Source organism: Acyrthosiphon pisum, chromosome A2 (genome assembly GCF_005508785.2).
Source record: "Acyrthosiphon pisum isolate AL4f chromosome A2, pea_aphid_22Mar2018_4r6ur, whole genome shotgun sequence".
Lineage (NCBI taxonomy): Eukaryota > Metazoa > Arthropoda > Insecta > Hemiptera > Aphididae > Acyrthosiphon > Acyrthosiphon pisum.
Genome location: NC_042495.1, coordinates 72,372,188 through 72,395,274, shown reverse-complemented (window position 1 = coordinate 72,395,274; position 23,087 = coordinate 72,372,188). Strand labels below are relative to the sequence as shown.

General features: G+C 32.8%; 2 protein-coding genes across 2 annotated transcripts; both read right to left on the bottom strand.

Annotated features, from left to right (window-relative positions):
* Positions 1-3,767: 3,767 nt before the first annotated feature.
* Positions 3,768-8,162, bottom strand: LOC100571776. The gene has a single exon (XM_016805149.1). The coding sequence runs from the start codon at positions 8,160-8,162 to the stop codon at positions 3,768-3,770; it is 4,395 nt and encodes a 1,464-aa protein (XP_016660638.1).
* A 26-nt stretch (positions 8,163-8,188) lies between these two features.
* LOC107882155 lies at positions 8,189-21,494 on the bottom strand. The gene is made up of 3 exons (XM_029489393.1): positions 21,382-21,494; positions 20,668-21,273; positions 8,189-19,588 (listed from the first exon to the last, which is right to left on the bottom strand). Exons 1-3 carry the CDS (start codon positions 21,421-21,423, stop codon positions 8,210-8,212), a joined length of 12,027 nt encoding a protein of 4,008 aa, XP_029345253.1. The 5' UTR covers positions 21,424-21,494; the 3' UTR covers positions 8,189-8,209.
* Between the last annotated feature and the right edge of the window lie 1,593 nt (positions 21,495-23,087).

Sequence of the window (23,087 nt, the reverse complement as noted above, 5' to 3'; positions counted from 1 at the left end):
ATGTACTGCTGTGAAACAGAATTTTTATCCTGGGCAACAGAAAAGTTAAGATAAATCTAGAACATCATACACCGAATGTTAAATGACACTTTGAACAATTAACGCAATTTGAGTCATATGCAGTTTGTACACTTAATTGGTAACGAAGTGCGCGGGATCAGCTAGTAATTATATATTATAATGTCAAATAAACCATAAACTCTCACAATCAATGTAGATAAATAATAGGTATGTTAGGTTAGGTTTATAAACTTATTATGACTTTTTACAAAAGGCCCAACTTATGTTTATTTGCTAATGCAAATTATTCAATAATCGGTTAATTTGAATTTAAAAATATAGTAACAGAGTTAGGATTGAATAAATCGGTATTGAGTAATTCACGTTCGTTTATTTTAAATTTATTAATACTAATAATTCAGAACAATCCATACAATTATTTATTAATTGATACAAAAAGATTAGATCCGATTTTATATATTTAGACACATTATAGTATAATGTGTCTAAATATATACAATTGAGTAAATTTGTATACATTGAATGTGGTCTTCTGCCGAATTGAAATTAAGCGAAACAAACCGTTTAAATCGATTTTGAATGGATTCAAGATCCTGTACTAAATAAAATTGATGTGGTGATCAAAGCGATGAATTACATTTAACTAGTTTATTAATTTTTACGTGCAAAGCATAGGAAATGTACTTTTTTTATTATTATAATCTAAATTGTGAAACTTATGAATAATTTTTACAATAATTTTTTTTTTCAGACCACATTGTCATCGTTCGAATATATGGATTTCTAAGAATATACGATTCTAGTCAATAGACAAAACTATATTATTTTTTAAAAAAAATACTTTCGAATTTTATATACCTATATAGATAGTATATATATATATCAATAAAATATTTATATTACTCAATTACTTAACTATTATACTTAAGTAATTATCGTGTATACAGACAAAAAAAACACATCATTGTATAGAATCAATACATTCATTGCTTAGCTCAGAATCTAAAATCATTTTCTTTTTTTTTTTATTGAACAAAAATTTATATTTACAATCTCTATTTATGTGTAATACAATAAGTAAATGGGATGGGGTTGATTAGCGGGAGGGGGAAGTCACCCAATGGTGGTATCTAATATCTTAGAATGTATCTTATTACAATAATTAGTGATACTCGAATTTTACAGGAAATACATTTTAAACAGCGGGGAAGAAGGTAAAGACTTAGGCAGATGCTGTACCTACATTAGGTGTCTAAAAAGTCACGCTGTAATAGATGTGTTCAATTTAAATTCAATTATCATTGTATACAAATAATGATTTAGAGTGAAGACGGACTGTCAGCCTATAATATTAGTTATTACTAAGTAAATTGTATGATATTATGCAGCAAATGCAACTCAGCCACCCTGGTAAGTGGTAGGAATTGTTCAATAATTCGATTTGATGCAAGCTGATGGCAACTATTAATACATAAAAATAAAATTTCCAATGTGAACCTCAATGTCCCTGTTTGAGCACTACTTTAAAATGCAAATTTTGGCAAATCCTTTCTTATTGCACGGTGAAAGTATTAGAAGAACCACTATACCAAATTTAGAGTTCATATGTTGAGTATTTAATTTGGAACAACTCTATGAAAAAAATTGGAAAAATATTAAATAGTGTCGTCACAAAATCTAAACATAAGAAGGCATGTCTTTTTATATATATAAGAATAGATTATCTTAAATTTTTAATTATTCAAAAAATGTATAGTTATTTTTACTAACAATAGTGGTACTAAAATCTTCAGCAGACTGTTAGGTATAACAATGAAAAATTTCAGCCAAATCGGTTCGGTAGTTTTCTCGGTTAGCGCGGTCGTAGAAAACCCCTAATGATTTTATATAATAGGATAGATAAAATAACCATTTTATTTCAAAAACATATTATAAATAATATTAATAATTCAAATAAACACAAATAGGTAATATAAACTTACAATATAATAATAAAAATATTTAAATATATTAACAATATTATCCTACAAATAAATGTATTTATAAATAAAAATGACTATAAAAGAATAGCAGGAAATAGAATCAAGTGGTTATTAAAATAAAAATAAAATATTTTAAATATGTACGAATAAAATACAAAAATATACTTATGTAAATATGAACAAAAAAAATTAAAGAAGAAAAACAAACTCCTAGCCCGGAAACAATAATAAACATCAAACAAAAATAATTGAAATTCTATGTGAAAATATCAGTATAATAATTTAAACAGTATCAATGAACAAAATATAAATTATAATTTTATAACATGACAGTACAAAACACTGAATAATAAAAAATATATAAAAATTCACAAAAAATAAATATACAGAAATATATTTTAATTTTGAAAATATATTGAAAGTGAAAAAGAAAAATATAGATATAAAAATATATGTTATTAATTAAAAAATGAATAACAAACCAAAAAGAATAATAGAAAAAATAAAACTTATAAAATAAAAAAAAATTTTATTAAAATCTCAAAATACCAAATCGATTATAAATATAATACGAAAAGAAATTCTCAGTTATAAAACATCAATAATGCCAAAGTCAAATAGATTATAAAAGTCAAATATCAAATTCAAACAACCATAAGATAAATAAATAAAAATAAATATATGGTGAAAAGGGCAATAGGTCAAATAAGGAATCACCATTCGCGAAACTTTTTTTTTTTTTTTAAAAGAAATTTACAAGCTGTACTCAATTGCACAATGAGTAAATGTGAATTTAGATAACGTACAGTTATTAAGACATATTAGTCACAAGGAGAAACAATGATATAAATTAAACATATATTGATAGGTTTGGAGAAAGCAGCCACCCATTAGAGACACTTACATTTTGGAGTATTATATTTCATATTTTTATATTTTTTTTTTATTTTTTTTAAAATTTAAATTAGTAAATCACGACACAATTTACGATTTAGCCGGTTACCTGGAATTGTTAAAGAAAAAGATCTCTTGCAAGTGGATTGGGTTGAGATGGTAAGCATAGGTGGAATCGTTTGTAATAGGATTTAGCCTCATCGTGAACTAGTGGACTTTTAGATCTGAATAGATACAATGATTAGATACGTAGAAAGGGGTATTTAAAAGATTACGAAGTGGTATATTTTGAAAATGTTCTATTTTGTTTAAATTGGACTTTATATGTTTCCCCATAGTTGGAGTCCATATGTCCAAATAGGTTTAAGTAAAGATTTATAGAAGAGAAGCTTAGTATTAATATGTGTATATTTATAATTAAAAATTAGTCTTTTTAATAAACGAAGTCGTTGATTTAATTTAACTCTCTTAGCTTTGCCTCTTATCGAGGGATCAACCAAGGTAGAAGTACTTAGAGCGGTAGGGATTTGGGTTCCATAAATTATTCACGAAACTAAAACTACAAATCAATATAAATAAAATATAAGTAATATAATGTAAAACATAAAAATATACCACAATAACAATTAAAATAATAGTTAAAGTAATTAGAATCCGAACAGCAAATATAAGAGAAAAACAAAAGAAGAAATTACAAAAATAGCAATAAATAACAAAACAAATAATAAAATCATATCAGTATCAGAGTAAGCAAATTAATTAATCAAAATCTAAAATTATCATATATTATGTAGAAGCACAAGTTTATAAAAGAATTGATACCATCTTAATCTTAAAAATATTCAATTGTTATTGTCAGAAATTTGAATTTCATCGGAACTCTGATCTATAGTCTAATGGTGTTGTTGAAATGTCCTTAGCATTTATTTTTGTATTACCAGTATCAATATTTGTTGCAGATAGTACGTCAGGAATGTTATTTTCATCAGAACCCTGTTCCATTGATACTTTTGTGGACGTTGATTGCAATGAACTGAATTGAACAGTTTTTTCAGTTTGAAGATCTATTGATGAACTTTCATCAGAAGTACCTATCGTTTTAGATACAATGTCTTTTCCGCTGATGACCGTTTTTTCTATGTCCAAATTGTTTACGGATGCCATGTCAGGAGTGTCAAGGGAATCGGCCCCCTGATTAGTAGACACAGCTGTCGAATTTAATGATTTTGTTGAAACACTACTTAACGTGTTATCTGTTTGGGCTTCTGGGAACATGGTGTCGTCGAAATAGTCTAGTGGTGTTGTTGAAATGTCCTTAGCATTTATTTTTGTATTACCGGTATCAATATTTGTTGCAGATAGTACGTCAGGAATGTTATTTTCATCAGAACTCTGTTCCATTGATACTTTTGTGGACGTTGATTGCAATGAACTGAATTGAACAGTTTTTTCAGTTTGAAGATCTATTGATGAACTTTCATCAGAAGTACCTATCGTTTTAGATACAATGTCTTTTCCGCTGATGACCGTTTTTTCTATGTCCAAATTGTTTACGGATGCCATGTCAGGAGTGTCAAGGGAATCGGCCCCCTGATTAGTAGACACAGCTGTCGAATTTAATGATTTTGTTGAAACACTACTTAACGTGTTATCTGTTTTGGCTTCTGGGAACATGGTGTCGTCGAAATAGTCTAGTGGTGTTGTTGAAATGTCCTTAGCATTTAATTTTGTATTACCGGTATCAATATTTGTTGCAGATAGTACGTCAGGAATGTTATTTTCATCAGAACTCTGTTCCATTGATACTTTTGTGGACGTTGATTGCAATGAACTGAATTGAACAGTTTTTTCAGTTTGAAGATCTATTGATGAACTTTCATCAGAAGTACCTATCGTTTTAGATACAATGTCTTTTCCGCTGATGACCGTTTTTTCTATGTCCAAATTGTTTACGGATGCCGTGTCAGGAGTGTCAAGGGAATCGGCCCCCTGATTAGTAGACACAGCTGTCGAATTTAATGATTTTGTTGAAACACTACTTAACGTGTTATCTGTTTGGGCTTCTGGGAACATGGTGTCGTCGAAATAGTCTAGTGGTGTTGTTGAAATGTCCTTAGCATTTATTTTTGTATTACCGGTATCAATATTTGTTGCAGATAGTACGTCAGGAATGTTATTTTCATCAGAACTCTGTTCCATTGATACTTTTGTGGACGTTGATTGCAATGAACTGAATTGAACAGTTTTTTCAGTTTGAAGATCTATTGATGAACTTTCATCAGAAGTACCTATCGTTTTAGATACAATGTCTTTTCCGCTGATGACCGTTTTTTCTATGTCCAAATTGTTTACGGATGCCATGTCAGGAGTGTCAAGGGAATCGGCCCCCTGATTAGTAGACAACGCTGTCGAATTTAATGATTTTGTTGAAACACTACTTAACGTGTTATCTGTTTGGGCCTTTGGGAACATGGTGTCGTCGAAATAGTCTACTGGTGTTGTTGAAATGTCCTTAGCATTTATTTTTGTATTACCGGTATCAATATTTGTTGCAGATAGTACGTCAGGAATGTTATTTTCATCAGAACTCTGTTCCATTGATACTTTTGTGGACGTTGATTGCAATGAACTGAATTGAACAGTTTTTTCAGTTTGAAGATCTATTGATGAACTTTCATCAGAAGTACCTATCGTTTTAGATACAATGTCTTTTCCGCTGATGACCGTTTTTTCTATGTCCAAATTGTTTACGGATGCCGTGTCAGGAGTGTCAAGGGAATCGGCCCCCTGATTAGTAGACACAGCTGTCGACGTTAATGATTTTGTTGAAACACTACTTAACGTGTTATCTGTTTGGGCTTCTGGGAACATGGTGTCGTCGAAATAGTCTAGTGGTGTTGTTGAAATGTCCTTAGCATTTATTTTTGTATTACCGGTATCAATATTTGTTGCAGATAGTACGTCAGGAATGTTATTTTCATCAGAACTCTGTTCCATTGATACTTTTGTGGACGTTGATTGCAATGAACTGAATTGAACAGTTTTTTCAGTTTGAAGATCTATTGATGAACTTTCATCAGAAGTACCTATCGTTTTAGATACAATGTCTTTTCCGCTGATGACCGTTTTTTCTATGTCCAAATTGTTTACGGATGCCGTGTCAGGAGTGTCAAGGGAATCGGCCCCCTGATAAGTAGACACAGCTGTCGAATTTAATGATTTTGTTGAAACACTACTTAACGTGTTATCTGTTTGGGCTTCTGGGAACATGGTGTCGTCGAAATAGTCTAGTGGTGTTGTTGAAATGTCCTTAGCATTTAATTTTGTATTACCGGTATCAATATTTGTTGCAGATAGTACGTCAGGAATGTTATTTTCATCAGAACTCTGTTCCATTGATACTTTTGTGGACGTTGATTGCAATGAACTGAATTGAACAGTTTTTTCAGTTTGAAGATCTATTGATGAACTTTCATCAGAAGTACCTATCGTTTTAGATACAATGTCTTTTCCGCTGATGACCGTTTTTTCTATGTCCAAATTGTTTACGGATGCCGTGTCAGGAGTGCCAAGGGAATCGGCCCCCTGATTAGTAGACACAGCTGTCGACGTTAATGATTTTGTTGAAACACTACTTAACGTGTTATCTGTTTTGGCTTCTGGGAACATGGTGTCGTCGAAATAGTCTACTGGTGTTGTTGAAATGTCCTTAGCATTTATTTTTGTATTACCGGTATCAATATTTGTTGCAGATAGTACGTCAGGAATGTTATTTTCATCAGAACTCTGTTCCATTGATACTTTTGTGGACGTTGATTGCAATGAACTGAATTGAACAGTTTTTTCAGTTTGAAGATCTATTGATGAACTTTCATCAGAAGTACCTATCGTTTTAGATACAATGTCTTTTCCGCTGATGACCGTTTTTTCTATGTCCAAATTGTTTACGGATGCCGTGTCAGGAGTGTCAAGGGAATCGGCCCCCTGATTAGTAGACACAGCTGTCGACGTTAATGATTTTGTTGAAACACTACTTAACGTGTTATCTGTTTTGGCTTCTGGGAACATGGTGTCGTCGAAATAGTCTAGTGGTGTTGTTGAAATGTCCTTAGCATTTAATTTTGTATTACCGGTATCAATATTTGTTGCAGATAGTACGTCAGGAATGTTATTTTCATCAGAACTCTGTTCCATTGATACTTTTGTGGACGTTGATTGCAATGAACTGAATTGAACAGTTTTTTCAGTTTGAAGATCTATTGATGAACTTTCATCAGAAGTACCTATCGTTTTAGATACAATGTCTTTTCCGCTGATGACCGTTTTTTCTATGTCCAAATTGTTTACGGATGCCGTGTCAGGAGTGTCAAGGGAATCGGCCCCCTGATTAGTAGACACAGCTGTCGAATTTAATGATTTTGTTGAAACACTACTTAACGTGTTATCTGTTTGGGCTTCTGGGAACATGGTGTCGTCGAAATAGTTTAGTGGTGTTGTTGAAATGTCCTTAGCATTTATTTTTGTATTACCGGTATCAATATTTGTTGCAGATAGTACGTCAGGAATGTTATTTTCATCAGAACTCTGTTCCATTGATACTTTTGTGGACGTTGATTGCAATGAACTGAATTGAACAGTTTTTTCAGTTTGAAGATCTATTGATGAACTTTCATCAGAAGTACCTATCGTTTTAGATACAATGTCTTTTCCGCTGATGACCGTTTTTTCTATGTCCAAATTGTTTACGGATGCCGTGTCAGGAGTGTCAAGGGAATCGGCCCCCTGATTAGTAGACACAGCTGTCGACGTTAATGATTTTGTTGAAACACTACTTAACGTGTAATCTGTTTTGGCTTCTGGGAACATGGTGTCGTCGAAATAGTCTAGTGGTGTTGTTGAAATGTCCTTAGCATTTAATTTTGTATTACCGGTATCAATATTTGTTGCAGATAGTACGTCAGGAATGTTATTTTCATCAGAACTCTGTTCCATTGATACTTTTGTGGACGTTGATTGCAATGAACTGAATTGAACAGTTTTTTCAGTTTGAAGATCTATTGATGAACTTTCATCAGAAGTACCTATCGTTTTAGATACAATGTCTTTTCCGCTGATGACCGTTTTTTCTATGTCCAAATTGTTTACGGATGCCGTGTCAGGAGTGTCAAGGGAATCGGCCCCCTGATTAGTAGACACAGCTGTCGACGTTAATGATTTTGTTGAAACACTACTTAACGTGTTATCTGTTTTGGCTTCTGGGAACATGGTGTCGTCGAAATAGTCTAGTGGTGTTGTTGAAATGTCCTTAGCATTTATTTTGTATTACCGGTATCAATATTTGTTGCAGATAGTACGTCAGGAATGTTATTTTCATCAGAACTCTGTTCCATTGATACTTTTGTGGACGTTGATTGCAATGAACTGAATTGAACAGTTTTTTCAGTTTGAAGATCTATTGATGAACTTTCATCAGAAGTACCTATCGTTTTAGATACAATGTCTTTTCCGCTGATGACCGTTTTTTCTATGTCCAAATTGTTTACGGATGCCGTGTCAGGAGTGTCAAGGGAATCGGCCCCCTGATTAGTAGACACAGCTGTCGACGTTAATGATTTTGTTGAAACACTACTTAAAGTGTTATCTGTTTTGGCTTCTGGGAACATGGTGTCGTCGAAATAGTCTAGTGGTGTTGTTGAAATGTCCTTAGCATTTAATTTTGTATTACCGGTATCAATATTTGTTGCAGATAGTACGTCAGGAATGTTATTTTCATCAGAACTCTGTTCCATTGATACTTTTGTGGAAGTTGATTGCAATGAACTGAATTGAACAGTTTTTTCAGTTTGAAGATCTATTGATGAACTTTCATCAGAAGTACCTATCGTTTTAGATACAATGTCTTTTCCGCTGATGACCGTTTTTTCTATGTCCAAATTGTTTACGGATGCCATGTCAGGAGTGTCATTGGAATCGGCCCCCTGATTAGTAGACACAGCTGTCGACGTTAATGATTTTGTTGAAACACTACTTAACGTGTTATCTGTTTTGGCTTCTGGGAACATGGTGTCGTCGAAATAGTCTACTGGTGTTGTTGAAATGTCCTTAGCATTTATTTTTGTATTACCGGTATCAATATTTGTTGCAGATAGTACGTCAGGAATGTTATTTTCATCAGAACTCTGTTCCATTGATACTTTTGTGGACGTTGATTGCAATGAACTGAATTGAACAGTTTTTTCAGTTTGAAGATCTATTGATGAACTTTCATCAGAAGTACCTATCGTTTTAGATACAATGTCTTTTCCGCTGATGACCGTTTTTTCTATGTCCAAATTGTTTACGGATGCCGTGTCAGGAGTGTCAAGGGAATCGGCCCCCTGATTAGTAGACACAGCTGTCGACGTTAATGATTTTGTTGAAACACTACTTAAAGTGTTATCTGTTTTGGCTTCTGGGAACATGGTGTCGTCGAAATAGTCTAGTGGTGTTGTTGAAATGTCCTTAGCATTTAATTTTGTATTACCAGTATCAATATTTGTTGCAGATAGTACGTCAGGAATGTTATTTTCATCAGAACTCTGTTCCATTGAGACTTTTGTAGACGTTGATTGCAATGAACTGAATTGAACAGTTTTTTCAGTTTGAAGATCTATTGATGAACTTTCATCAGAAGTACCTATCGTTTTAGATACAATGTCTTTTCCGCTGATGACCGTTTTTTCTATGTCCAAATTGTTTACGGATGCCGTGTCAGGAGTGTCAAGGGAATCGGCCCCCTGATTAGTAGACACAGCTGTCGAATTTAATGATTTTGTTGAAACACTACTTAACGTGTTATCTGTCTGGGCCTTTGGGAACATGGTGTCGTCGAAATAGTCTACTGGTGTTGTTGAAATGTCCTTAGCATTTATTTTTGTATTACCGGTATCAATATTTGTTGCAGATAGTACGTCAGGAATGTTATTTTCATCAGAACTCTGTTCCATTGATACTTTTGTGGACGTTGATTGCAATGAACTGAATTGAACAGTTTTTTCAGTTTGAAGATCTATTGATGAACTTTCATCCGAAGTACCTATCGTTTTAGATACAATGTCTTTTCCGCTGATGACCGTTTTTTCTATGTCCAAATTGTTTACGGATGCCGTGTCAGGAGTGCCAAGGGTATCGGCCCCCTGATTAGTAGACACAGCTGTCGACGTTAATGATTTTGTTGAAACACTACTTAAAGTGTTATCTTTTTTGGCTTCTGGGAACATGGTGTCGTCGAAATAGTCTAGTGGTGTTGTTGAAATGTCCTTAGCATTTATTTTTGTATTACTGGTATCAATATTTGTTGCAGATAGTACGTCAGGAATGTTATTTTCATCAGAACTCTGTTCCATTGATACTTTTGTGGACGTTGATTGCAATGAACTGAATTGAACAGTTTTTTCAGTTTGAAGATCTATTGATGAACTTTCATCAGAAGTACCTATCGTTTTAGATACAATGTCTTTTCCGCTGATGACCGTTTTTTCTATGTCCAAATTGTTTACGGATGCCGTGTCAGGAGTGTCAAGGGAATCGGCCCCCTGATTAGTAGACACAGCTGTCGACGTTAATGATTTTGTTGAAACACTACTTAACGTGTTATCTGTTTTGGCTTCTGGGAACATGGTGTCGTCGAAATAGTCTACTGGTGTTGTTGAAATGTCCTTAGCATTTATTTTTGTATTACCGGTATCAATATTTGTTGCAGATAGTACGTCAGGAATGTTATTTTCATCAGAACTCTGTTCCATTGATACTTTTGTGGACGTTGATTGCAATGAACTGAATTGAACAGTTTTTTCAGTTTGAAGATCTATTGATGAACTTTCATCAGAAGTACCTATCGTTTTAGATACAATGTCTTTTCCGCTGATGACCGTTTTTTCTATGTCCAAATTGTTTACGGATGCCGTGTCAGGAGTGTCAAGGGAATCGGCCCCCTGATTAGTAGACACAGCTGTCGACGTTAATGATTTTGTTGAAACACTACTTAAAGTGTTATCTGTTTTGGCTTCTGGGAACATGGTGTCGTCGAAATAGTCTAGTGGTGTTGTTGAAATGTCCTTAGCATTTAATTTTGTATTACCAGTATCAATATTTGTTGCAGATAGTACGTCAGGAATGTTATTTTCATCAGAACTCTGTTCCATTGAGACTTTTGTAGACGTTGATTGCAATGAACTGAATTGAACAGTTTTTTCAGTTTGAAGATCTATTGATGAACTTTCATCAGAAGTACCTATCGTTTTAGATACAATGTCTTTTCCGCTGATGACCGTTTTTTCTATGTCCAAATTGCTTACGGATGCCGTGTCAGGAGTGTCAAGGGAATCGGCCCCCTGATTAGTAGACACAGCTGTCGAATTTAATGATTTTGTTGAAACACTACTTAACGTGTCATCTGCTTGGGCCTTTGGGAACATGGTGTCGTCGAAATAGTCTACTGGTGTTGTTGGAATGTCCTTAGCATTTATTTTTGTATTACCGGTATCAATATTTGTTGCAGATAGTACGTCAGGAATGTTATTTTCATCAGAACTCTGTTCCATTGATACTTTTGTGGACGTTGATTGCAATGAACTGAATTGAACAGTTTTTTCAGTTTGAAGATCTATTGATGAACTTTCATCAGAAGTACCTATCGTTTTAGATACAATGTCTTTTCCGCTGATGACCGTTTTTTCTATGTCCAAATTGTTTACGGATGCCGAGTCAGGAGTGTCAAGGGAATCGGCCCCCTGATTAGTAGACACAGCTGTCGACGTTAATGATTTTGTTGAAACACTACTTAACGTGTTATCTGTTTTGGCTTCTGGGAACATGGTGTCGTCGAAATAGTCTAGTGGTGTTGTTGAAATGTCCTTAGCATTTAATTTTGTATTACCGGTATCAATATTTGTTGCAGATAGTACGTCAGGAATGTTATTTTCATCAGAACTCTGTTCCATTGATACTTTTGTGGACGTTGATTGCAATGAACTGAATTGAACAGTTTTTTCAGTTTGAAGATCTATTGATGAACTTTCATCAGAAGTACCTATCGTTTTAGATACAATGTCTTTTCCGCTGATGACCGTTTTTTCTATGTCCAAATTGCTTACGGATGCCGTGTCAGGAGTGTCAAGGGAATCGGCCCCCTGATTAGTAGACACAGCTGTCGAATTTAATGATTTTGTTGAAACACTACTTAACGTGTCATCTGCTTGGGCCTTTGGGAACATGGTGTCGTCGAAATAGTCTACTGGTGTTGTTGAAATGTCCTTAGCATTTATTTTTGTATTACCGGTATCAATATTTGTTGCAGATAGTACGTCAGGAATGTTATTTTCATCAGAACTCTGTTCCATTGATACTTTTGTGGACGTTGATTGCAATGAACTGAATTGAACAGTTTTTTCAGTTTGAAGATCTATTGATGAACTTTCATCAGAAGTACCTATCGTTTTAGATACAATGTCTTTTCCGCTGATGACCGTTTTTTCTATGTCCAAATTGTTTACGGATGCCGTGTCAGGGGTGTCAAGGGAATCGGCCCCCTGATTAGTAGACACAGCTGTCGACGTTAATGATTTTGTTGAAACACTACTTAACGTGTTATCTGTTTTGGCTTCTGGGAACATGGTGTCGTCGAAATAGTCTAGTGGTGTTGTTGAAATGTCCTTAGCATTTAATTTTGTATTACCGGTATCAATATTTGTTGCAGATAGTACGTCAGGAATGTTATTTTCATCAGAACTCTGTTCCATTGATACTTTTGTGGACGTTGATTGCAATGAACTGAATTGAACAGTTTTTTCAGTTTGAAGATCTATTGATGAACTTTCATCAGAAGTACCTATCGTTTTAGATACAATGTCTTTTCCGCTGATGACCGTTTTTTCTATGTCCAAATTGTTTACGGATGCCATGTCAGGAGTGTCAAGGGAATCGGCCCCCTGATTAGTAGACAACGCTGTCGAATTTAATGATTTTGTTGAAACACTACTTAACGTGTTATCTGTTTGGGCCTTTGGGAACATGGTGTCGTCGAAATAGTCTACTGGTGTTGTTGAAATGTCCTTAGCATTTATTTTTGTATTACTGGTATCAATATTTGTTGCAGATAGTACGTCAGGAATGTTATTTTCATCAGAACTCTGTTCCATTGATACTTTTGTGGACGTTGATTGCAATGAACTGAATTGAACAGTTTTATCAGTTTGAAGATCTATTGATGAACTTTCATCAGAAGTACCTATCGTTTTAGATACAATGTCTTTTCCGCTGATGACCGTTTTTTCTATGTCCAAATTGTTTACGGATGCCGTGTCAGGAGTGCCAAGGGAATCGGCCCCCTGATTAGTAGACACAGCTGTCGACGTTAATGATTTTGTTGAAACACTACTTAAAGTGTTATCTGTTTTGGCTTCTGGGAACATGGTGTCGTCGAAATAGTCTAGTGGTGTTGTTGAAATGTCCTTAGCATTTATTTTTGTATTACCGGTATCAATATTTGTTGCAGATAGTACGTCAGGAATGTTATTTTCATCAGAACTCTGTTCCATTGATACTTTTGTGGACGTTGATTGCAATGAACTGAATTGAACAGTTTTTTCAGTTTGAAGATCTATTAATGAACTTTCATCAGAAGTACCTATCGTTTTAGATACAATGTCTTTTCCGCTGATGACCGTTTTTTCTATGTCCAAATTGCTTACGGATGCCGTGTCAGGAGTGTCAAGGGAATCGGCCCCCTGATTAGTAGACACAGCTGTCGAATTTAATGATTTTGTTGAAACACTACTTAACGTGTTATCTGCTTGGGCCTTTGGGAACATGGTGTCGTCGAAATAGTCTACTGGTGTTGTTGAAATGTCCTTAGCATTTATTTTTGTATTACCGGTATCAATATTTGTTGCAGATAGTACGTCAGGAATGTTATTTTCATCAGAACTCTGTTCCATTGATACTTTTGTGGACGTTGATTGCAATGAACTGAATTGAACAGTTTTTTCAGTTTGAAGATCTATTGATGAACTTTCATCAGAAGTACCTATCGTTTTAGATACAATGTCTTTTCCGCTGATGACCGTTTTTTCTATGTCCAAATTGTTTACGGATGCCGTGTCAGGAGTGTCAAGGGAATCGGCCCCCTGATTAGTAGACACAGCTGTCGACGTTAATGATTTTGTTGAAACACTACTTAACGTGTTATCTGTTTTGGCTTCTGGGAACATGGTGTCGTCGAAATAGTCTAGTGGTGTTGTTGAAATGTCCTTAGCATTTAATTTTGTATTACCGGTATCAATATTTGTTGCAGATAGTACGTCAGGAATGTTATTTTCATCAGAACTCTGTTCCATTGATACTTTTGTGGACGTTGATTGCAATGAACTGAATTGAACAGTTTTTTCAGTTTGAAGATCTATTGATGAACTTTCATCAGAAGTACCTATCGTTTTAGATACAATGTCTTTTCCGCTGATGACCGTTTTTTCTATGTCCAAATTGTTTACGGATGCCGTGTCAGGAGTGCCAAGGGAATCGGCCCCCTGATTAGTAGACACAGCTGTCGACGTTAATGATTTTGTTGAAACACTACTTAAAGTGTTATCTGTTTTGGCTTCTGGGAACTTGGTGTCGTCGAAATAGTCTAGTGGTGTTGTTGAAATGTCCTTAGCATTTATTTTTGTATTACCGGTATCAATATTTGTTGCAGATAGTACGTCAGGAATGTTATTTTCATCAGAACTCTGTTCCATTGATACTTTTGTGGACGTTGATTGCAATGAACTGAATTGAACAGTTTTTTCAGTTTGAAGATCTATTGATGAACTTTCATCAGAAGTACCTATCGTTTTAGATACAATGTCTTTTCCGCTGATGACCGTTTTTTCTATGTCCAAATTGCTTACGGACGCCGTGTCAGGAGTGTCAAGGGAATCGGCCCCCTGATTAGTAGAAACATTTGTCGACGTTAATGATTTTGTTGAAACACTACTTAAAGTGTTATCTGTTTTGGCTTCTGGGAACATGGTGTCGTCGAAATAGTCTAGTGGTGTTGTTGAAATGTCCTTAGCATTTAATTTTGTATTACCGGTATCAATATTTGTTGCAGATAGTACGTCAGGAATGTTATTTTCATCAGAACTCTGTTCCATTGAGACTTTTGTGGACGTTGATTGCAATGAACTGAATTGAACAGTTTTTTCAGTTTGAAGATCTATTGATGAACTTTCATCAGAAGTACCTATCGTTTTAGATACAATGTCTTTTCCGCTGATGACCGTTTTTTCTATGTCCAAATTGTTTACGGATGCCGTGTCAGGAGTGTCAAGGAAATCGGCCCCCTGATTAGTAGACACAGCTGTCGACGTTAATGATTTTGTTGAAACACTACTTAAAGTGTTATCTGCTTGGGCTTCTGGGAACATGGTGTCGTCGAAATAGTCTAGTGGTGTTGTTGAAATGTCCTTAGCATTTAATTTTGTATTACCGGTATCAATATTTGTTGCAGATAGTACGTCAGGAATGTTATTTTCATCAGAACTCTGTTCCATTGATACTTTTGTGGACGTTGATTGCAATGAACTGAATTGAACAGTTTTATCAGTTTGAAGATCTATTGATGAACTTTCATCAGAAGTACCTATCGTTTTAGATACAATGTCTTTTCCGCTGATGACCGTTTTTTCTATGTCCAAATTGTTTACGGATGCCGTGTCAGGAGTGTCAAGGGAATCGGCCCCCTGATTAGTAGACACAGCTGTCGACGTTAATGATTTTGTTGAAACACTACTTAAAGTGTTATCTGTTTTGGCTTCTGGGAACATGGTGTCGTCGAAATAGTCTAGTGGTGTTGTTGAAATGTCCTTAGCATTTATTTTTGTATTACCGGTATCAATATTTGTTGCAGATAGTACGTCAGGAATGTTATTTTCATCAGAACTCTGTTCCATTGATACTTTTGTGGACGTTGATTGCAATGAACTGAATTGAACAGTTTTTTCAGTTTGAAGATCTATTGATGAACTTTCATCAGAAGTACCTATCGTTTTAGATACAATGTCTTTTCCGCTGATGACTGTTTTTTCTATGTCCAAATTGTTTACGGACGCCGTGTCAGGAGTGTCAAGGGAATCGGCCCCCTGATTAGTAGACACAGCTGTCGACGTTAATGATTTTGTTGAAACACTACTTAAAGTGTTATCTGTTTTGGCTTCTGGGAACATGGTGTCGTCGAAATAGTCTAGTGGTGTTGTTGAAATGTCCTTAGCATTTATTTTTGTATTACCGGTATCAATATTTGTTGCAGATAGTACGTCAGGAATGTTATTTTCATCAGAACTCTGTTCCATTGATACTTTTGTGGACGTTGATTGCAATGAACTGAATTGAACAGTTTTTTCAGTTTGAAGATCTATTGATGAACTTTCATCAGAAGTACCTATCGTTTTAGATACAATGTCTTTTCCGCTGACGACCGTTTTTTCTATGTCCAAATTGTTTACGGATGGCATGTTAGGAGTGTCAAGGGAATCGGCCCCCTGATTAGTAGACACAGCTGTCGACGTTAATGATTTAGTTGAAACACTACTTAACGTGTTATCGGTTTTGGCTTCTGGGAACATGGTGTCGTCGAAATAGTCTAGTGGTGTTGTTGAAATGTCCTTAGCATTTATTTTTGTATTACCGGTATCAATATTTGTTGCAGATAGTACGTCAGGAATGTTATTTTCATCAGAACTCTGTTCCATTGATACTTTTGTGGACGTTGATTGCAATGAACTGAATTGAACAGTTTTTTCACTTTGAAGATCTATTGATGAACTTTCATCAGAAGTACCTATCGTTTTAGATACAATGTCTTTTCCGCTGATGACCGTTTTTTCTATGTCCAAATTGTTTACGGATGCCATGTCAGGAGTGTCAAGGGAATCGGCCCCCTGATTAGTAGACAAAGCTGTCGACGTTAATGATTTAGTTGAAACACTACTTAACGTGTTATCTGTTTGGGCTTCTGGGAACATGGTATCGTCATAATAGTCTAATGGTGTTGTTGAAATGTCCTTAGCATTTATTTTTGTATTAACGGTATCAATATTTGTTGCAGATAGTACGTCAGGAATTTTATTTTCTTCAGAACTCTGTTCCATTGATACTTTTGTGGACGTTGATTGCAATGAACTGAATTGAACAGTTTTTTCACTTTGAAGATCTATTGATGAACTTTCATCAGAAGTACCTATCGTTTTAGATACAATGTCTTTTCCGCTGATGACCGTTTTTTCTATGTCCAAATTGTTTACGGATGCCATGTCAGGAGTGTCAAGGGAATCGGCCCCCTGATTAGTAGACACAGCTGTCGACGTTAATGATTTTGTTGAAACACTACTTAACGTGTTATCTGTTTTGGCTTCTGGGAACATGGTGTCGTCGAAATAGTCTAGTGGTGTTGTTGAAATGTCCTTAGCATTTATTTTTGTATTACCGGTATCAATATTTGTTGCAGATAGTACGTCAGGAATGTTATTTTCATCAGAACTCTGTTCCATTGATACTTTTGTGGACGTTGATTGCAATGAACTGAATTGAACAGTTTTTTCACTTTGAAGATCTATTGATGAACTTTCATCAGAAGTACCTATCGTTTTAGATACAATGTCTTTTCCGCTGACGACCGTTTTTTCTATGTCCAAATTGTTTACGGATGGCATGTTAGGAGTGTCAAGGGAATCGGCCCCCTGATTAGTAGACACAGCTGTCGACGTTAATGATTTAGTTGAAACACTACTTAACGTGTTATCTGTTTGGGCGTCTGGTATTTTTGAACTTTTACTTCGTATTTTTTTGTAAATTTTTATATAATCAATTTTTTTATTTTGAATCTCAAGATCAATTCCTGATATAATATATTTGTATCTTCCATTATATAATGGTGTTATCTTATGTTGACAATCAATATATATATCAAACCTTATGAAATCTTCCATAATAAGTGCCACGGTGATCATAAGTCTTCGTCTTATTTCTTGTTCGTTATTTTTCAAATTGAGGTTATTGTTGACTTTAGTTATTTTTTTTAATTGGTTTATAATTGTACGGTACATTCGTTTTACACTTATCATATTGTATTTTAATACCTTCATGTATCTATGTTTCTTTTTAACTTTTTGGTGTTTATATCTTAGTGTGTTATAGATTGATATTATTTCATGCTCATTTTTTTTTATCAAATTTAGGGCAGTTTCATTTTTTTTTTGTAAGTCTGTTGTCTTCCTAAAATAGGAATAAAATATGGTATTCATGTTACTAATATGTTCTGTGTAGTCATGTGTATCTTCTGGCACTACCAGATTATAGTATTCTGTGTTTCTAAAAGCTGGTATTATTAATTCAGTTATCGCAAATATTTTATACTTAATGCATTTTGCTAACTCTTGTATTGCTTTATTTTTTAAATTTATATCAATTAAATTGTTGGATTTTATATACATTGTATTGATTCTAATAAGATTTTTTATTTGTTGTATAACATTTTTATATGTGTGTTTAGCACGTTCAAGATCTTTTAATATAAACAAAGCGTTTGACTCTTCTATGGCGTTATCAATTTCATTATTTTCTAATGCCCTATGCATACTTGTTAGTGTTACATCGTATAGCATATCTGAAGATACTGAAGCCAGTTGTATTATATTTTTTATATAAATTTCATTGCATGGCACATCGTTTGGCCAATATGGAATGTTTGTTTTAGATTCATTTTTGTTTAACCAATCTAAAATATTAAAAATATTATTATTTTCATTTTCTATATATTTCCATACGTCAGATATGACATTTTCTTTACTCTCTATAATTGAGTATATGCTGTATTTATATATTTCATTTAATTTTTGGTCCACGTCGTCTATAAGATTTTGAATAAGTTCTTCTATGTCTGGTTCTGATTTTGTCTCTATATTTGAACACAAAACAACGTTTTCTAAATTTTTTATTATGATCATTGCATAAATTGATGACTCCAGTACGTTTATTTTTTGTTCATCAATTGACATTTGTTCTGCCCAATACATCAGTTTTGTGTTATGGTTTACATTGGTATCACATACTGAACTATTATATTTATTTATTATGTCCCAAGCAACAATTTGTATAGTGCTATCATTCCAACTTAATTTAATATTCTTAATTCTTCTCTTATGCAAATCTTCGTTTTTAGAACTTAATAATCCATTTATCATCATTTTATCATAAGATTTAGGACACGATAATACGTCATTTTTAATTAAATCTTCATCTTTTAGAATTTTTTGTAGAGGTGACCTGATTACTCCAACAATATTATATAAGTTGATAGATACATACTCTTGGACTTTTGATGTTATCGCTGGTATTTTTTTCTTATTAAATTTGTACGCTTCTTCAATGTACTCTCTTAGTTTTATAATGTGTGTTAGAAGTTTTGATGCAGTATAGTCAAAAATACTCTTCGATGAATTTATGTCATACCACATCACAAAATTTAGTTTTGAAAAATGTTTGTCAACAAATTCAGAGTTGTAAAATATTGTTAATGATTCTATGTACAACTCATATACTTTAGCCAACTTCACTCGAGTATATTCACGTGAATTAAGATTATTTTCGATTTTCTTATCTTGCTCAATATTTTTCTGTATAAATGAAAAAGTGTATGTAATGAATTTTTTTTTTCAAACAGTTTTCCTTTATTATTATTCTTTACGATGATTAGTACCAATTACTATGTTACCTATATTCAGTTTTATAAATAAGTTATTTTCATTATAAATAATATTCTAAATGTGAATTTTGAATCAACAAATGAATTATTCGTTTTAATTTATAAAATTTATTTAGCTTATTGCTTATTATTATTATTAAATCTGTAATCACAGAATGGTATCTGCAAAAACTATGATAAAGTGTACAAGGTGTTATTGGGTTTAATAAATTTTGATTAAGGTGTCTGATGTCAATGTAATTTTGTCCACAAAAATACGCTTTACAGGATTAATGATCATTTTCTGTAGAGTGAACCAAATTTTATAATTTTTTTTCTATAATAGAGGGTAATATTCTACAGGTTGCATTGAACTCAGTTTTTCAATATTTTGTATATTCTATACTACACAGTATCAACCCTCTCTAAATAAGTTTCGGAGAGAAATTTAGTGGAAAAGTATTATAACTAATGTGACAGATAAAATATAAAATACAATTTCAAATTTAAATCTGTTAGAATTGCGCAAAATTTGAAAAACCAGCACCGGCACCCTTAAGAGGTAAAATGTATTTATATAACAATTACCTTAAGGGGCCTCCAGTTAATGGAAAAAATTTATTTTTAGATAAAAAGCCAGACAAAATTGGAGGAATTTGGTTCAAAAAATTTTAATTTTGAAAACAGATTATGGTTGATTAACAAGTTTACTAGGTTTGGCCAGAGGCGAGTTTTAATATTCCAATTATTGTTAATGTTATAATGAATAATATAAACACAAAAATATCAATTTTTTTTTCATGGATATCACAGCTGAAAAAAATAGATATTAAAAATCACCTCTGCTAAACAAACATAATCTGTTTAAAAAATTAAAGTTTGTCAACCTAAATTCCTCCAGTTTTGACAGCTTTTTTGTTTAAAAGTCATTTTTTTTTCATCGACTGGAACCCACTTAATGTATTCTACATGAATTTACTATAAACGTAGAAAATAAATATTGGTACTTACTTTTTGGTAGGTTTTCAAATTATATTTTTCAAGGAAATTAAATGCATTTTTATATGGTACGATATTTTCTGTCATAATATCAACCATATTCTCAAAAATATCCATGTATAAGTACATCATCGCTGACGTATCCACGGTGTTATTTTGCAGAATATTCATATCATTTATCACTTGGTTCACTTGATTTGATAAAATGGAAATATTGTTCATGAAATCGACCATGTTATCTTCAATTGACTTCCATATATTTAATCCTGTGCTTATATCTTCAGTTCCTGTAACATTTTGAAATTCCTTAATTTCAAAAACAAAACTTTCAATAATTTGTGAAGCTTCCCTCAATTTTATAAATTTGTATGGTGAGTCTAAAACTGTTTCATCTGACCACTCATATATATTTTCAGGTAAAAGAAAACCCGCTATATCATCATTAGAATACATTTGTTCTTTTATTGGTACTCCAACACCAATAAACATATTATATGTCAAATAGTGTACATTACAATAGGACACAGTTGTTATCCATAAAAACTCATATGGTGACGGTACACCAAAATTATCGATTTCAAGAATATTATTTGGTAGCATACAATATCGACCAGTAACCTAGAAGAAAACCAATTAATTAAGACTAGGTATTTATCAAAATATATGTAGGTTTACATAGATATAATTTCAAAGTTGAATAAAAACAATTAAATATTAATTACTTACGTTAAGATAAATTAAAACAAATATAATTAATAATCTTTTCATGGTAATAAGTAAAATCAAAATAATATAAAATAATGACTAAACGAATTTGGTTCACTTTTATTACAATACTACTTTTAATGATTATGAAAAATCTAAAAACACTTGATATAACTATCATTTGTGAGTAATAAATTAACAAACAATTACAGACATCAACCTCGGTTAAAATGTTGTTAACAATCGATAAATTATATACATAGACTGGTATTTTAAAATCATTTTTATATAGGTATATATATAATTCTCAGCCATACAAACAAACGTTTAAAGCATCGCTACAAATAACAAACAAACATGTGATTAACGTCATTCGGCTACGCAAATAAAAACCTAAGCTCGATGAAAATTGCAAATGATCAATCGATTACTAACCATACAGGGTGGGATTTTGAACGTATACTGAATTCAAAGACTTAAAGATCGACGGAATTAAAATAATTTATATTTAAAGTGTTATTGATGTGCAATTATTTGAGCATTACAATTTGTTTTATATTGCGTAAATGTTATATTATTCCAGATATTAATTCTTTGGTTCCCAAGTAAAATAACAGAAGTCATAATAATCAAGTTTTCAAATCAAGCAATTTAAAGCTTATATTCTAACTATCTACTGTCTATTGATTAAAATATATTAACTAAAATGTCTTATTATTATATTATACTATTAATGCATTTATCCATTAATTATTTCTTAAAATTTTAGATTGTAGGATAATAATTGCTGGTAAGCACTTAGTGTTTGACCTTGGTCATCAGAGTCATGTGAATAAAAATTGTTAAGAGTTAAGAAATTTTTATTATTACTGAAGTATTCATCAGTACTTTCACCTAATATATTATTATTTTGAATTCCATGTGGAGTGATAAATGTATTGAATTTATGATGATGTGTTACTTTTCTGTCTAACATCACCTTTTTGTGCAATGAAAAATCAAAGTTTTGATTTTAGACTTCAACACATTTCCCGGTGCCTAATTTAAGTGAATCTAGTTTGTAATTTAGTGGGTCAACATTAAAAATTAGTAGAAATTATGTAGAACATAAATAAAATTATCAGTCTTTTTTTCCATACATAATAAAATTTTCAAAATAGTTTGAATCTTTATGAGCTTATATAAAATAAATGTTTAAACTAACCTTTAAAAAATAAATTTTAGATTTTAGATTCTGAGCGGAGCGATGAATGTATTAATTTTACAATGATGTGTATTTTTTTTATTATTATTATTTTAGATTCTGAGTGGAACGATGAATGTATTGATTTTACAATAATGTGTGTTTTTTTTTTTATTTTTGTGTCTGTCATCACGTTTTAGGACAGTAAAAGTGCTTGGATTTTCTTCAACAGTATCTTTTCTGATAGGAAAGTGAATCTAGTTGGTACTTTGGGGGGTCAAAAGTAAAATTTTTCCAATAGTTTTCAAACGCGCCGTGAAAAACAAAAGAAAAATTAAGGAAAAACGGGAATTTTTACGCAAAATCTGTTTTCGAGAAAATCGATTTTGGTTTTTGGTGTAACTTTAAAACAAATGACCGTAGATATATGAAATTTTGACTGAATGTTTATCTTAGCATTTTCTATACACCATACATTTTCAAATATTTTGATTTATTTGAGCTCTTTACGGACATTTTCATTTTGCATTTTTTTTAGTTTTTT

Bases quoted from the DNA above. Each gene is read 5' to 3' on its own strand.
- LOC100571776 (XM_016805149.1), bottom strand. From the start codon at position 8,162: ATGTTCCCAGAAGCCAAAACAGATAACACGTTAAGTAGTGTTTCAACA.
- LOC107882155 (XM_029489393.1), bottom strand. From the start codon at position 21,423: ATGAAAAGATTATTAATTATATTTGTTTTAATTTATCTTAAC. The intron at 21,274-21,381 runs GTAAGTAATTAA...GTTTTCTTCTAG, and splicing joins TTGTTTTAATTTATCTTAAC to GTTACTGGTCGATATTGTAT. The intron at 19,589-20,667 runs GTAAGTACCAAT...TCATTTATACAG, and splicing joins ATTTGAAAACCTACCAAAAA to AAAAATATTGAGCAAGATAA.